We start from the raw sequence: 18,689 nt of genomic DNA, 5'->3' as shown, positions 1-18,689 counted from the left end.
TATAGGATATAGTGGAAATTCTTTATACAGTAATTCCATATAAGTTAGATTCAAATGATTTAAATTTTTAACTTTAAACAATTTACGATACATTTTTATTGCCATGAAAACGAAATAGACTGAAATAGTAAAATATAATAAAATTCAAAACAAAATAAATTAACTTAACTTACTTCTTAAAATGAAAAATTAACTCGTTAATTTCATGTTAATTAGGAAAGAAATTTAATAAGTTAACAGTTAAGTTAATGAAAAGCCAAAACTAGTTAAAAAGTTAAAATTAAATTATCTTTTTAACTCGGTAATGCCCAGCCTTGGTCATATCCTTGTCCGCCGAATGCGGGTAGCTATGTATGGTGATGGCATAATGCAAATAAAGTGAATGACAAACATTAATAATGTTTAGTTCTATTTTGGTTTTCCTCTTATTTCAATGTGACCATCTCCACAATGTATAATATTGAATTAATAAATACATACCTACAAGTTTTTTTTAACTTGTTAAGTTAAGTTAATATAAGAAAAAGTAAGTTAAGTTAAAAGTTAACTCATGTTTTTTTTATAACTTCGTTAAGTGGAGAATTAATTGATGAAAAAAATTAACTTAATTAAAAATTAAATTATTTTTGAATCTATAAGGAAAATTCAAAATAGATTGCCTACAAAATTATTAACAAATTTAGAATTTATATCAAGCTCAGATTTCTGTGCCCATGTGGCCAACCATGTAGTATGCTTAGAAGTATTTAGTATTTACTGTATTATTTATAAAGTATAAATACAATCAGCATAATAAGAGATAAGAGTACATAACATACATAAACACATAACATAATATTACGTTTGAATAAATAAAATAATAATTTTATTTAAATTGATTGTTGTTTTTTTATGAATAATTTAAGGTCAATTTTCTTTAATATGTTAATAAAACCCTATTAAATACTAAATAGTAAATACTATTCTAAATTATAATAAGTAATAGGTACTTGATAAACATAAAAAAATATATACTTTTAATAGATTTTATACTTACCATATATTATAGTCTAAGCAGTAAGTAAAGTATAACTATAGCTATATAACTATATAAGTATAATATATAATATTGTCTGTGGTCGAAGATAGCCAATAGATACTTTTAGACTTTAGTACTTACTTTAATTACATATAACATAATCATTATAGTTATGTTATTTCATGGTTGTGGATTATAAAAAATAAAAATAAATATAGAAACTAACAACTGAGAAATACATTTATTTTAATTCTTTAACTTTAAATAAAAAAAAACATTTTTGCATTAACTAAAACATTACTTTTTAATATTATAAATACTTATTATATTTTAACAACAATGTCATTTCAAAATTGTTGTCACACATTGAACCTCTTCTTTTTTCAAAAAGTTGACCTCCAGCACTAAACAGCCGTTCTACAGGTGCCGATGATGGTATTGCAGTGTTATACTAAATGTAGACCTTTTTTAGTTGAATTGGTAAATCAATTGGAAAATTTATACTAGAGTTAGAAATGTAGTCAGAAATCAAAGTATGCATATCAGAATTATCAATAACATTTTCAGTATAGGAAAAAGTAAAGAAATTATCTTCTTCATCACTAATATCAATATTATGAGCTGAAGGCTCAGTAGAAAATTGAGAAGTTTGAGAAGCAGTAATGTTGTGTTCTTAAATAAATTCAGAACTCACAAAATCAATGATATCATCTTTAGTTTCAATTTTATCTTCTGGGCTTACCCAAGTCAATTTAAATTTTTGTGACAAATGTTTAGACTGCATGTAACTATTGAATCTGAAATCAAATTTTAATATAATGTACCATTAATATTTGCACAGAATTTTATTTTATTAAAACTATGTAGACTTTAATGTACTGGTTTTAAATATATAATTTAATTTGAATTTTTGAAAGCCAGTACTGCCACTGTGAGGGCTTGATACATATGTAGTAATGATCAACAGTTTATAATTAAAACCAAAAAATTGTATTATAATAAATTATATGTGTATAAATAACTTAATTTTTTCAATTATATATTTAATACATTAATTTTACCTTTTTTTAATCCATTTTTGAGAGCATTAACCAATGGTCTACAGTAATTTAAATTGTTTAATCCATTTAATTATTTTGTTACGGCTGTTATAGTTGGTAAAAGATACCCAAAACACACATGCTTTTCCCTTTGTAACACATCCAATGCTATAAAAATAGGTTTCATTACCTAAAAAATAATGAACACTTATATTTATGGATCAAAGTTCAAAACATACATCAAATTAATGATTTTGGTATAGGTACCTAGAATCTTGGTAACAATAAATTGACAATTATTGAACTAATAGTTTTAAACATTTTAATTTAAAATAATCAACATATTATTGTAAAATTTACTTTTTTTATTTTAAGATTCTGAGAAAAAAGTTGAAAATATACAAGATACCTTTTTTACAGTTATGAATTTATTCATTATTGTAGTAAGTACTTGGTGGTATTTAAAAATATGAAAAAGTCAAAGCAAATAAAATACATTACCTAAATATTAATAAACTTATAAAACAGCATTTCATTATTCAACAGAAATACTTTTTGTTTTGAATTAAGTATAAGCATAAATTATAATACCTTGTAATACTCAATTAAGAATGACACGTCTCTTTGAACTACAAAAGGAGGTAGTTGAACTACTTCAAACACTTTGTCCATTTTGGTTAAATTGCCCACAATACATTTAATAGCATCGTAAAAGGAATTCCATCTAAAAATGAATTTAAAATAAATTGTTTCAATATAAAACATAACTATACTTTTAAAATTATTCATTTATGAATAATAATATAACTTGCCTTGTGGCATTTGGTGTTATGAGATATCGTCCAAGAATTTCTTTGATTTTATCAGCGCACTGTGAAGACTGATTTTGTTTATTGAGAATTGCTTGACATTTACTAAATACATATCGACTGTTAACTTTATAAGTATTATCTTTTTCAGCTTCTAGGATATCTACTGTAGTTATTAAATGTAATGTATGTGCTGCAAACCTTTGGTGTTTAGGTAATTTTATTTCTGATGAATCATCAAAATCATCACCATTATCAAGAATACCCGCTATGTTTATGGTTCTCAGGTGCTTCATCATTTTCAGGTTCTTCAATGACTTTATTCCTTCTAGTACTACAGCCACTCAACCCACTTCTATCAATTTCATTAGTGTTATAATATACTCTAAAATAATTTAAATATTTATTTAATTCAAAACAAATACATCTAGAATAGATACTACTTACTTGAATGCTTTTACAAAATTTGCTGCATTGTCTGTTGCAAGCAGTGTGGTTTTACTTTGTAAGTCAAATTCAGTGAGTACCTACTTTATCAATAAGTTCTGCAACTGCATCATATGTATGTCTTCCCAACATACGCCTGCAAGCAAGTGCTTTTGAGTTGCGCTCTAGTGTAGTAGGATTAAGCCAATACACAGTAAATCCCATAAAAGACCTGAAAAAAAAAAAAATAAAATGTCTATTTTAACAGGTGTAATTAACGAATGTATTATATTACCTGTGAAAAATGCTCCAGCAATCATCAGTAATGCAAATATAATCTATTTTGGACAGTTCAGTTTTTAATTCTTGAATCATACCATTATATAAACAATTTTTATCTCTCATTAAATTTCTTCTACACATTGGTGCTTTATTAGAAGTTAGTTTACAATAGTTAATGAATGCAGGATGTCCAATCATAGAAAACGGTGATACGGTGTTTATAATAAGCTTTGAATTTTCTCGGTCAAATTCTTTTTGAGTAAGTTTTTTAGAAACTTGTCCAACTTCAGATAACTTTAACTGTTTATATGGTTGCACAGAAATACTGTTATTTAACTTCCTTTTACTATTTGCATTAAATGTATTTAATTCATTTGGATGTACATGCTAAAAAAAATGAATTTAACATAAAATTATCATTTATTAGTACTTAAATTTATTTTATTTACCTCATCACTAAAACATATATTTAATTGAATAAATATTAAATTATAAGGTATGTTTATAATATGTAACCTATACCAAACTTGTATGTATATAATTATAATACATTTATATCAGTGCTTTAAAAATTTAGTCAATATTAAAAAAAAAATTATATTTAATGTTCTATTAATTATTAAATTGTTAAATTAATTTTTATTAGACATGAGCTAAAACTTAAAATAATGAAACATATATCTATAGAATTTTAGATACTATCTACTTTTAAATGTATGGATGTATTATCTATTATGTATATATAAACTTTAATATTCAATAATTAAGTAGTTACAAAAAGTTAAGAATAAATGTATAGTTAAAAAAATATTAATTGCCTATTAATTATTATTACGATACCACTTTAAACTTACCTTTATATGAGTTTTAAGATTTTAATTTGATGTTTTAGAAGTTGACAATAATTTCGTTTTTGGTAGGCAAAGGACACATTTGAACACAAAATTTCCACTGACATCCGAAATATCCGCAGGTAGCTGTTTAAAATAATTATTTAAATACGGCCATTTTGACTCTAGGTCTCTTGACTCGGTCATCATTAATTAATATTATAATTATTATACAAATAATAAAAAAATACACCACAGTGGAATTAAAACAAATAAATGACTCGAAATCGACGAAATGTCAATCGACGAACTGCAGTAGTGCAGTACCGCTCTATGCACGTCAATGAAGCAATGGGCAGCAAAATAACAATACCGCATTGGCGCATTACAGCAATTAAAACTACAAATCGTGGAGTATAAATATTTTGAATCATATGTTCAAAAATAATTTTTTCCCAAGGGTTATTTTAATAATTTCAAGTAATAACGTATTTCTCGGGATCAGACTGGACGTGTGGCGTATGCGTTAAAATGTCACTAGGTAATGAGTTATGGTTTACAAGAAAACTAATTAAGTACATGAACGTCGAGACCTGTATACAATTATATGAGTACATATAATATATAAATATAAATATTATTTAAATATATAATAATAGTTCAATGTTCTTTTTCATTATATAATATTATGACAATGATATAATATATTATGATTATATATTTATATCCAATATGGCTCGTATTCGTATAAAATTAATTTGAAGTTAACACGTTAAATATGTTAAGAATTTAACTTATTAAGTTAAAATTAAGTTTCCAAAAACAAGTAACGAGTTACTTAACTTAGTTAATATTAACTTAACGTTTTAACTTAATTTTAATTTTTAACTCGTTAATGCCCAGCCTTGCATAATACCTATCTATATATAATATTATTTAATTTCGTTTTTTAATTTTTAGAACAACATAAAAGAATAATGAAACATTAGGTCGAACAAAGAAAGTCCGAACCCTGTAAAAGTTATAAATACCTATAAATAATAAATAAATAATTTTGATGAAAAAAAATCCTATGATTACGGCAAAATGTAAGACCAAATAAAACCAGAACCAGAATACAGGTGTGCCTATACCTGTTTTTTTTAAAATCAAAACCAAAAAAATTAACTATAGAAGTAATACTTAAAAAAGTTGGCAAGTGGATGTCGCTCGGCTGTACAGTAGGTTACAAGTGGGGGGTCACTGTAATCGATGGTGTTAAATTTGTATTCAATGATATCATTATATAAGAAAATCGATTCTGAGTGAAAACGGTCAGTCAGCCTATGATTTAAGTATTACTAAGTACCTAAATATTTGATGATATTATTGTGAATAAAGTAATTTATAAATTTACCTATTTACGTGGCACCTTGTTTTAAATTTTCAATCTTTAGCTATAAAAGTAGAACATTTTATAAATTTTTAACTACAACATAATTATTACATTTTAAGTTTGATAAATTTTGTCAAAATTCAAAATTTAAATGCTTATAAAAAAAATTGTGCCAATGTATTTTTAATATTTTTCAACTACTATTGTAACAGTATATCAGGAGCCTTGCATTAAATTTTCACGCTTTTTACCAAACAAATACAATTTTATTGATATTTATAGAAAAAAAAACTAAAAAAATTGACGTCTGTAAACAGCTCAAAAAGGGTCAAAATATTTTCAAAATTTTATGGTGTATGAAAATATAAACATTCAGTTAAATTTTTATGTATTTACAGTTATTCGTTTTTGAGTAACAATAAAATAACAAAACCACTACATGAGAAATCGAGTGAATATCTAATATTGTAAAAATATGAATTTCAAACACTCATGAAAATTTAATTTGATTTGTTTGTAGACATTTTTTTTTGATAAAGGTAGACAAACTTATGAGGAATCTTGTATTACAGTTTCAAATCTTAGATTTAAAAAGAAAATTTTTTATAAATTCTCAACCAAAATAATTTGCTAATTTTCGTGATTGTTCCATATTTTGTCAAGATTTAAACTTTAAATGCTTATAAATAAAAACTGTGACTAAGGATTTAAATATTTTTCAAATGTCATTGTAACAATAAAGTAGGAACCTTGTATTAAAGTTTCAAAATGTTTGACTCAACAAATAAAGTTGTATTGACATTTCATGTATATACACGTTCATTTGTTTTAGAGTTAAACCAAAAACCAAAATCGATTTTTTGGAAAACCTGCGTTAAAATTTCTGTTTTCCTTAATTTTAATGTTGTTTAGCCCAGCGCTTTTGAAAACTATTGGAAATTTTAAAATTTGACCTCCCGAATGCTACAACTAGATTCACTTTCCCATCGAACAAGATACCTACTGTTGAAGAAAATCAAAGCAGCCTTACTGCCTCAAACCGTGATGACACCAAAAAAAAAACAACATTGTAAAATCAATATATTCATTGTTCCACTCAGAATCTAAAATCGAAATACATTTCAATGAATGACTTAAAAATACAAAATGTTGTTTAGATGATAATCTTGATAAATTTTTTTATATGGTAAATTTTAATTTCAAGTCTGAATTGTTTTTTAATTTGTCTGGTTTTTATCTAGATAAATAATTATGATTATGATCGATTAGAACCCCACTCAAGATTTTTAAAATATTTTGTCGGAAAATTTAGCACTTGGTCAAAGTTATCAGCAATTTGGCATCGTCAGTATTTAATAGTATTTTTATTATTTAAAACAAATATTTGTATCTATATTTGATCTTTGAATAAAATGACGACGACGACGACATTTCGAACACACCGAATTCTGAAAATAGAAGAGTTTATCTACTATCAGTGTATTGCGTGACTGTACAACACGTAACCCGTTGGTATTCTATTGACTTATTCTTGGTATTATAAAATATCATAAGATATCATATAAATATTATATTATATTATGTCTGGCTGAGTAAATTTGTTCATAATATGTTTTGAATCTTGGATGATGGATTGTTGATATTTTCGTCGGATATGCAATGGTGGTGTTCCGGACGAACCCGTAATTATAGTTGTCAGGGCTATTTTTTGAATTGCCTCGAGTTAACTCCATGGATATACTTGTGAGAAATTTAAATTAACAAGTTTCATTGTCTTGACGTCATGTATTTTTGTATTTCGTTAATTATGTATGTTTAAACTTTTTTTTATGGTTATTATTGTTTTCAAAAAAATGGATCTTAAATTCCTAACTGTAATTTTCTTGAAAACTTTGAAAACAATTAGAAGAAATGTTAAAAAATTAAATAACTCAATGTAATATTGAATGATTTATACCAACATATTCCTTGTTTTTATGAATAATATATTGTAATTAAAGATTTTACTTGATTTAAGATTGTAACAATGTTGTTCTATTTTTCCTTCTTCATTCGGTGTTTATTTCATAACCTCTAAAGAGACAAAAAGAGATTAAAATGGTAATATACTAATATTTCTTTGAAAAAATGTCAATATACTATTCTCAAATTAGATTTATCATAATATGAGGAAAAAGTAGTTCAAAATTGGAGGAAACATCAGTTAAAAAAATATATAAAATTCAACTAAGCTTGTTGGTAGTTGGAGAAATTATAATGATCCTAACAAACTATGGTGTACTTAACGTCATTAAAAATATTTATTATAAATACCATCACAAAAGCTAATGAAATCGGTTTTGATATTTTCTATGTTTTTAAATAGTTTTTTAATATTTACCTATATAAGTTAGAATCTTTAAACTTTTGATTACCTATTTATTCAACTAAACTATTTTAAAATAAAATTACCAATATGATAAACCTTGAATACAAGTTGGCCAAAAAATTTCTCAACTTAAAGTTTACGAAAAAAATAAAAATTAAATGTATCAGTTTGTGGTTATTAGACTATAATTTGGGGTCATTTTTATATTTTTTCCTACCCAAATTGAATCATGATTATTGTTATTATTAATTATACAAATATATAGTTATAATATTTAAAACAAATCGTTCAATATTTATCTTATTAATGTGTTAGATGAATATATTTTACTGTTAATAAAATGTTTCAATGCCTAATTTAAATACTTGTTGTCAAGCCCCCCGCATTAAATTTTGGGCCCCTGCACAAAACTTTCAAAAAAGTACAATCCATTAAAAACGATATGGATGTCACATACACGATTTCTAGGTAATAAATGGTTAACCCACAGCTTAAAATAACAAAATTATATAAAATAAATATTCCTATCAAATTATCAAAAATTACAAATCCATTTAACGGGACCCTGTACCCCAGGAGCCTTGCATGTTGTTATTTGACTACTTTTATGTGGCCTAATTATTATTCCTAATACGTTCCATATTAAGTATTAATTATTATTCTAATGCAATAATAGTTATTGTTATATGGTTCAAATCATTAATACATTATTACAGACATTGAAAATAACAATAAATGATTTTTATTTTAATAAATTAAAATCATAATTAAATTAAATTTATTCATCCAATATATATATACAGGGTGATTCTTTTATCAAACAACACTCATTATTTTAAAAAGTATTGACTTTTTTCAAAATTTTTTTTTTTCAAAATTGTAGATTTATGCTGTTCTAGAATTGAATATTTTTTTTATATTTTTCACCCTTATATTTATTAGGTAAACCACTATCAACTTTTGATTTTCAAATGGTAACCTATACTTAAAATTTCATAATTGAATAAAACTATTTTTTTCATTAATTATTACGTTCAAATTTTCATTTTTCGTTAATCCGTTGATGAGATATTGCTCCTCAAAGTTGGGTGGTTTTGGGAGGTAGTTGGGTGTGTGTACAGTAAATGTGTTATACCTCGTCAGTAGATACCGCAGTTATTAGGATTTGTATGCCCCGGGGCTAAAGATATTACATTTTAAAATCAATTCAAGTAGGTGCAGTAAGGTTGAGTTGTGCCCCTAAATGTATTGTATAATATCCATTTGGCTGGGTGTCCGCCGTTCGCCCCACTAAAGGTGATTTCGTCACTGGTCATAATAATTCTTATCGATTATAAAAACCAGAAGTTAAAAGTTTTAAATCCTATATCGTTCGAACCCAAGGTAATGATAATTGATAACTTATTGTCATAATGTCATATTTTAAGTAATTGGACCATTAGTGTCACTTGCGCATACTCGCGTGTAATTCCCTCGACCCCATTAACCCGCGATAACTCGCACTGTTAGAAATAATCTAACATTCAACTTATTTTTAGAATAACAATAATCGATTAAATGATAAATAGTTCTCCTTCCATCAATGCTTTATCTATATCACTATAGAACTAATGATATCATAATGGAAGATAAGGTAACATTATTTGACAATTGTTTTCAGTTTAAAGTTGACGGTAAGCAAATTGTTAGTAGTAATCTAACGCGCGAGTGATCACGACACCCGAGTTGTTAGTAATAATCTAACGCGCGAGTGATCACGACACCCGACTTGTTAGTAATATTCTAACACGTGAGTGTTTACGCGGTGATTTTTGTATGTGTGTAAAATTCAAATTAACATTTTCAAACTAATATCATTATTTTTAGTGTCGAGTGTCATTTTATGATATTGTTTTCTTTGTAATTGTTTACTGTAATAATGAACAACGATAAAATTACAAATAAAGTAATAGAATGGTTGCAAGAAGATGAAGATACAAACATCAGTGACCTGAACTCAGAAACAGATACAGAATCTGAGCATTCAAATCATGACACTGAATCAGAACAGTCAGGTAATAGCGATTCTGATAATACACATACCCCGGCTTCAAATAATTTACTGAATACCCCTTGTTATGTTGGAAAAGATGGTACGAAATGGCTAATGCATAAGCCACAAACTACAAAAACTGCTCGTCAAAATATAATTACAAAATTACCGGGAGTGAAAGGTGCAGCTAAAAATTCAAAAACAATTTTAGACTGTTGGAAAATATTTTTTCCCGATAATATAATTATTTATATTGTCGAATGTACAAATCAACAACTTAATTTAATTCGTTCTAATTATACACGAGGTGAAAGAGACTGTCCACCAACAAATTTTGAAGAAATTTTAGCATTTTTTGGGTTATTATATTTGGCTGGTGTAAAGAAGGCTCAGCATTTCAACACCGATGAATTATGGTCTACCGACGGTACAGCTCCTGAATTTTTCTCGGCAACTATGTCTAAAAGACGTTTTCATACTCTCGTACAAGCAATTCGTTTTGATGATCGTAATAGTAGATTAGAGCGAAAAAAGACTGACAACCTAGCGCCAATCAGATATATTTTTGACCAGTTTTTAAAATCATGCATAGAAAGTTACACAATAAGTGAATACGCTACTATCGATGAAATGTTAGAAGCATTTCGTGGGAGGTGTAAATTTAGGCAATATATAGCCAACAAACCCGCCAAATATGGCATCAAAATATACGCTCTTGTTGATGCTAGAACATTTTATACTTCCAACATGGAAATATACGCTGGAAAACAGCCCCCAGGTCCATTTCAAAAAGATAATAGTGCAGCTTGTGTAGTGAAACGTCTAATAGAACCAATTGATAAATCCGGGCGAAATATTACAATGGATAATTATTTTACATCTGTACCTCTCGCCAACGAATTATATGCAAACCACCGGCTTACTATTGTAGGAACATTACGGAAAAACAAAAGAGAGATTCCACCAGAGTTTACTAATATAAAATCACGTCCATTACAAAGTACAATGTTTGCATATGGACAACATACAAACAACAGTCTTCTTTGCTCGTATGTTCCTAAAAAAAATAAAAATGTTTTAATGTTATCAACAATGCATCGTGATGATTATATTGACCCAGATTCGGGTGATTTGAAAAAGCCAGAAGTAATAACTTTCTACAATTTGACCAAAGGTGGAGTTGATGTAGTAGATCGACTAAAAAGTGAATATTCAGTTACAAGAATAAGTAACCGTTGGCCATTTACAATTTTTTGTAGTCTGTTGAATATTGGAGCAATAAATTCACAAATAATTTATAAAACGAATACGAATGATATATTTACTAGAAGACAATTTCTTACAGACTTATGCAAAATATTAACAAAACCCCATTTGTTAAAACGTGCAACAATACCTAGTCTTGGATTATCAATTCGCCAGAAAATACAAAATATTACAGGATTTCAAGCAGCACCAAAGGAAAACACTCCTCAAGGAAAGCCACGATGTACATACTGTCCAATACGTAAAAATAGATTCACACAGCATCAATGTAGCCTTTGCTCCAAACCAATTTGCAAGGAACATACTGCATCAACTAACCTAATTTGCCTCATTTGTAATAATCCTCAAGATTCAGATGATTAATATTATTTCAATTTTTTGCATGTATACATAAATTTAGGGTTTTAATTTATCAGTTAGTACTTTTTTTTTTCAAATTAAATATAAAAATGTAAAATGTATTGTAAGAATGTATACATTAAGTAAACCTATTTACTCATTTGTAATTCATTTTAATTATTAATATAATTAAAAGTTTTTGATATTAGTACATTATTAACGTTTTTTTTTAATGTATTTCAATAACAGCTTTAAAACACCTAAAGTGGTAAAATTAAAGTGGCACAAGTATCTCATATATATTGTCTTTTGTAAATAATGCAATAAATATAAATTGTATAAAAAGGAATTTGTGTTTTGATGAAATTCAATAAACTAATTGAGTGTTAGAAAAAATCTAACACGCGAGCAATTGCGTAAAAGACAACGCGCGAGTGATCCTGGGTTAAATACCTATTAAGTATGGAGTACCGACAATTTGTGACAACGGACACAACGATACGTGATTGTTGTCTGATTAGTGATTAGACTGATATGCGCATATATCTTATAATATCTATGGTGGATTTGCGATTAGGTAATAACAGATACTAGATAGTACCTACTATCATCTACTATGTTTATCGTGCTCTGCGCTGATATCGTGGTTCCGTGGTTACATGATATGGAAGTATACCTTATACTGGGTTAGCGTTAATCACATAACAATCCGTTAGTAGACAAATGGTTAAGATAATAACTCGGAACTAATTTAATCGTGACTCGTGGTCGTAGGTATTTTATTTTTGAAATACCTATTAGTTCTTGTATAATATAATATAATTATTGTCTTATTCACCACATATTGTATTTTACGTATTTTATTTAATAATTTAATACTTTATCAATCATATAAGTACCTAAATTTACTTATTACACTTGAATTAGATGCTTGGTGATTACATTTGTACAATTTATTGGTAAGTACTAAGTTTTACTAGTTGGTAGTGGCCAAAATTAAAATAAATAATACAATGAGTATGTCATTAACTTTAGACATTTTGATTTCAGTTTAATCATTTATACATAATACACTATTTTTGTTCAAATGTATACCTAACCAAGGAACACTGGTACTTACTGGATAATACATGAGTTGTTATACAATGAAGTGGCATAATATGACAACACAGAAATATTGCGATAATATTTCCATATTATTTAAAATTAGTCATTACAATACTCAGCTGGACACTGGGTTTTTCATGAAAGTCTATACCTACTCTACAAATGTTATATCAAAATCTCCACTTTTTAGTTCCTAAACTAAAAGTGAATAGAAAATTATTTATCTACATAATATGTGATGATTCAAAATCAGTTTCACATAGGTCATTTTACCTAATTTAAATATGCCATAATGGAATCAGCTACCTATGACACACAATTCAGAAGATCCTGTATGTTAAAATTATATTCATACTGCTATGTTTAATTACATTTTAAAATGGTAACTGTGAAAAATAAAAATAATTTTTCACATATTGGATTTAAATATTTCAACAGACTACAGAACAAAATAAAGTATGTATAAATATTTTTAATTGTAATATCATTAAATTATTATATTGAAAATTCAATTTTTTAGATATTCAAGACAATTGCAAAGAAGTGGGAAAAATGTAGCTGGACTAAGTGCATACATATTACAAATGATGTGTATTGAAACTAAAAATGTTGTGAATGTTAATGTTTTGTACTTTGTATGATATTTTAATTAATTTAAATGAGGTGACAACATCAATCATTACAAATCAAAAGATAAAATAATGTATGTTGTGTTTAATACACACAATATAATATGTAGATTGTGTAAATCAAATAAAGAATTTAAAAAAAAATAAAATAGGTATGTGATTTATAATTATTTTTCAGTTATTACTTTAACAATAGTATAAATGCTCAATGTAAAGTATTTAAAAAAATATAAATGTATTATTATTAATATACATATATTTTTTTTAATGATATTAGTATTACATTGTATAATGATAAATACTTAATTACTTTTGTCAATGATTGGTGTTGTCATTAAATAATAATTAGTACTAAATTCAAATAAGAATATTATTAACACCATTTTTAAATTTTACTAAGTCTGGGGTGATTGAAAAGTTTGTTTTAATTTTTTGAATACATGTTTTATCTTTACTCATATTTTGCATAACTGCAAAACGAACATTTTGATTAAACTGTATCATCATTTTGAAATAGATTTTTCATAGTCCTGGGCTTATTAAAGTAAAATTGTTTAATGGTTCACGATAATATCAGTATAAAATGTGAGAAATTCGGTCGTGAACAGGGTTCAGGGCTAAACAGAACCTAAAATCATCAAATCAAACATTTAAATAATCAAAATTAATTCTCTCCCTAGTTTTTGTTAGTGGTTATCACTTGCATCATATTAAAGTAGAAAATATACATTAAAAAATTTAAAATGTGTTAAAAAGAACACTCTAAAATGTGGGGTGCTATAATATTTCATATTTTAAAAACATTAAATTGATAGCATAATGATAGTTAAATCTAAAAAAACAAGGGGTGCTAAATTAGAGCTTGGCGTGCTAAAGACCCTTCTGTGACAATGGTCTCAAACCCTGTTCATGACATTGAGAATATGATTTTTTTTATAATTATTTAAGTTTATTAGTGCCTTATGTATTTGCATGTATATCATTATTATTTAAATACCTACCTATTGATTAAATTCATGTGATTGGTCAAAAAGACCTAGTCCTACCAAGTATATTACAACTATTGAAGTGACCTATGGCGAATTATTTATATTATACTAATATTTGATTTGGAATTGTAAATGCATTAAATTGAAATTGTAAACATAAAAAAAAGTTGTTTATACCTAATATTAAATTAGTTCAGTTATATTTATTAGGTATTATATAATGTTAACTTGTTGAAAATATTATTTAAATTTATGTTGGTATTGTATTTCCAGATTTGTAATAAATTGTAATTTTAATACCACTGTACAATTAGTGTTATATTATGTGTAAAATTAATTTTTATCTTGATTCTTCGGGACTATAAAAAAAGTTAAAATGTTAAATTCTCACAGACCCTAGTGTTATGTACTTGTCAAACTTCTTTATTCGATGTGCATGTGCCTAAATGATATTTTATATAAGAAGAGGTACAATATTTGATTTGTTCAAAAAAAAAAACATTATTATTAAAAATATTAAATCCTCATAGGTATTCTGGTATTTACATGTTTATAGTATCCATATGGTAAACAGTAGAAAATATAAATATTAAATGTATAATAATAATTAAAACATTATTTTGTATTAGTTAAATCTACCAAAGCTATACACAGTTATATGTATATTATTAAAATATGTATAAAAAAAAAATTAAGTTAATTTATTGTTAATATTATGGTCCATTATATCATAATTTGTACATTTATTATTAATTGTTATTGTATACATTTATCATTGAAATACAGATTTTTAATAATATTTTAGAAGTTTTATTATCAGTAATCTAGTTGTTGCAACTGTAGTACAGACTGTCTAATTGAGTAACAAAAACAGGATTTTATTTGTGACATAAATTAACAGTAAGTTACTGCTACTATTTATTTTGTAAATACACATACTGGTAACACTGTATTTTCTTTATGATAGACAGTTGTAATGATCACGGTCTTAGATTATAAGAGTGATAAACCATGGACAACTTATGGACTAAAATAATTCTGTATTTCCGTATGTTACTCTATGGTGTGTTGTAGTCGGCATAGAATAGAGATTAAATCGTGATCAAATCTACAAACAGAAGCAGTCCAATAATTATTAGCTAGGTATACGTATACCCAATAATATGATCGTCTGTTATTGTATGTAGGTATCAGCTATCAGGTACAAAGATAATCACCGCTATATCTTGGGTCGAACGATATCGAATTTATTACTTATAACTTCTGGTCTTTATAATTGATAATAATTATTACGACCAATGACCAGTGCCGCAATCACCTTCGTGGGGTAAAACTGTGTGACTCCCTGAAAAATCGGCATAATAAAATACATTTAGGGGCTCTAAGTACTTTATGAACTGATTTGAAAAGTGTAATATCTTTTAACCCTGGGACAGAAAAATCCTAGTAGAGATAATATCTACTGACGAGGTATAACACATTTACACACAATAACTACCTCCCAAAACCACCCAACTTTGAGGAACAATATCTCATCAACGGATTAACGAAAAATGAAAATTTGAACGTAATAATTAATGAAAAAAATAGTTTTATTCAATTATGAAATTTTAAGTATAGGTTACCATTTGAAAATCAAAAGTTGATAGTGGTTTACCTAATAAATATAAGGGTGAAAAATATAAAAAAAATATTCAATTCTAGAACAGCATAAATCTACAATTTTGAAAAAAAAAAATTTTGAAAAAAGTCAATACTTTTTCAAATAATGAGTGTTGTTTGATAAAAGAATCACCCTGTATATATATATATATATATATATAATTTATAGTTAATTTAATAGTTTTTAGCTATAGAGTAAATAAATGCATAGTCAATTTAATAAACTATTTTGGTTTCACCCAAGATTCCTTCCCAAATTTATTAAATTGATAATTCCTTCTTTAATTCATTAATTTCATTTGTATAACGGGAGTTTAATAAAATACAATATTTGTATATTATATTAATAATTGTCTTTATTGACTGTATTTTTATATTATTAATTTAACTCATAGTTAATTTTTAACCTAGTTTTCTAGTTCAGTGCAGCTTGTATTCGAGATGGGTGCTTCCCATTATGGTATTGGCGTACCTATTATTCTATTTCTAATATATAATATTAATATTAATATTATGTTCATAGTTCATAGTTCATCTTAGGTCATAGTGGGATTGTGGTCTGATGTCTGATTACGATATGTTATATAGAGTGGTTCTGAAAATGCGTCTTCACCTTTCTGACTTCTGTACCGTTAAGGCGCCCGGCGCCGATGCAATTTTGTCCTCGAAAATACACTCTGTGGGAATAACGATACCGCCTTGTAGAATCAACCAAATTTCATAATTTTTTTTTTAATTGCTAGAGGGTAATATTCTACAGCCCACATCGATCTCTGTTTTTTAATATTTTATTCTCAAACTTTATAGTATGTCAAAATAATACAAAATAAAAAGCATTTTTTTTACAAATATTTTAACAAAATTATTTGAAATAAAATATAAAATCAGAGATCGATGCGGGCTGTAGGAAGTATTTTTCTTTTAGATAAAAAAAATACTAAATATTCATCAAAATCCGAAAATTCTATAAAGCTTGAGAGTTATTCCCGTAGTCATTTTTGTTCGATATATAATAATACACCTATTATCAACTCCCCCTAAATAGGTATCGGGTAGTAGATTAGTGGAAAAGTCTTATAATTGAGGTGGCAACTAAAATATAAAATGTAATATAAAAACTGGCACCGAGACTCTTAATTACAGCTAGCGTAGTCTGCAGCTTTCCAAGTGCGCACCAAGGTAATCTATTAATGGTGTCTATTGGATTGTTTGGTCGTGAATTTTCAATGACGCTGCAGCATTTTTGAGACTACTTCTTACTTACGACATACCTATTTGATTGCTTTCGTCTCGTCCGTCCGTGTTCAGACAGTTTTAAATTTGTTAGCCATCTCGCCATGAAAATGTGGTGTTGAGTTGGACATTATATTTTTTTCACCACGTGTTGCATGCTGATACTGGTTACTATCATAGAAATTCTATGAATATACAATATTGGTACCTATCGTCAGAAAATATATAATATGTATCATAGGTACGCTTCAATGTAAATTTACTATGTTTGCATGTTGCACGTAGGCCAGGCTGACCGAGAGAGAAAACAAAATATAGTGCGCTGACATTCACTTAAAATTATACATAATTATAATATTATCTTAATTCATAGTATCATTCATATTAGATTTTTGATTTTAGCTAGCAGTATGTCGTTATTATTTTTATATGTATATTTGGTATGGTATTTTATTTTGTTGATGATGTTCAATGGATAAGTAGTAAGAAGCGTAGGTATAAAATCACCCAACAAATTTCGGACACTAGACTAACTGAGGTCGGTACTCAATATCATATAATATTATATTGGTACAGAATACCTATAGGTATTTATTTATTTAAATATTAAACATTTAAATGTGTTTGGGTCCAATTACATACATCGGGCATAATAAAATACACAGCATTCTTGTAATATTTAGTAATTTAAACAGCACAAAAATCAGTGAACAATGTGTATAAGAGATTAGATTTAAAGAAACATAATTTTTAAATGACAAAAAAGAAATTGAATTTATAACGGATCAATTGAATCATTAATATCTACTATATTATGTTCATAATTCGTAATAGTAGTTATAGATGAAAAATTTGTTGTTTGATATTTTTAATAAAATAGGATCATTGATTGAATGCAAGCGAAGAAGGATAATTGAAGAGTTAGACGGCTTAAGAAGTTATAATATGTTTTTGAATACCTACCTTATAGTTAATTGTAATGTACCTACTACCTAGGTATTATGTTATTGATGGTTTTTTAGATACTGAGCGGAGCGTTTTATATCGTTTTGTCTGTATAAAAAATAAAAATGTTATTATGTAATTTACAAAATAGGCATAGTGGGGTTTTTTTTTATTCAAAGATTTTATAATATAATATGCAACAGCCGTCCGTCCTTATATTACATTCCGCGCACACGTCTTAACGTTTTATCAAGTTGTATTGTACACATACCAAGTATGGTATACAAAAAACAGAATATTTTTCGATTGAATCATGACGTCTACAGCAGTTTATGTTGA

At 26.7% G+C, this 18,689-nt stretch overlaps 1 protein-coding gene, 1 long non-coding RNA gene and 1 pseudogene across 2 annotated transcripts; 2 read left to right on the top strand and 1 right to left on the bottom strand.

Annotated features, from left to right (window-relative positions):
- Nucleotides 1-1,469: 1,469 nt before the first annotated feature.
- On the bottom strand, nucleotides 1,470-4,588 carry LOC132940667 (uncharacterized; annotated as a pseudogene).
- Nucleotides 4,589-10,066: 5,478 nt separating this feature from the next.
- LOC132940666 (uncharacterized) lies at nucleotides 10,067-11,809 on the top strand. Its single transcript, XM_061008375.1, has 2 exons — nucleotides 10,067-10,361; nucleotides 10,488-11,809. Exons 1-2 carry the CDS (start codon nucleotides 10,067-10,069, stop codon nucleotides 11,807-11,809), a joined length of 1,617 nt encoding a protein of 538 aa, XP_060864358.1.
- A 453-nt stretch (nucleotides 11,810-12,262) lies between these two features.
- On the top strand, nucleotides 12,263-15,284 carry LOC132941199 (uncharacterized). Its single transcript, XR_009664140.1, has 3 exons — nucleotides 12,263-12,744; nucleotides 12,836-13,348; nucleotides 13,413-15,284. It is a non-coding gene; the product is annotated as an uncharacterized LOC132941199 (long non-coding RNA).
- The last annotated feature ends 3,405 nt before the right edge of the window (nucleotides 15,285-18,689 follow it).

Source organism: Metopolophium dirhodum, chromosome 3 (assembly GCF_019925205.1).
Source record: "Metopolophium dirhodum isolate CAU chromosome 3, ASM1992520v1, whole genome shotgun sequence".
NCBI classification, from domain to species: Eukaryota; Metazoa; Arthropoda; class Insecta; order Hemiptera; family Aphididae; genus Metopolophium; species Metopolophium dirhodum.
Note: the sequence above shows the minus strand (reverse complement) of the source record. Positions and strands in the feature narration are given on the sequence as shown.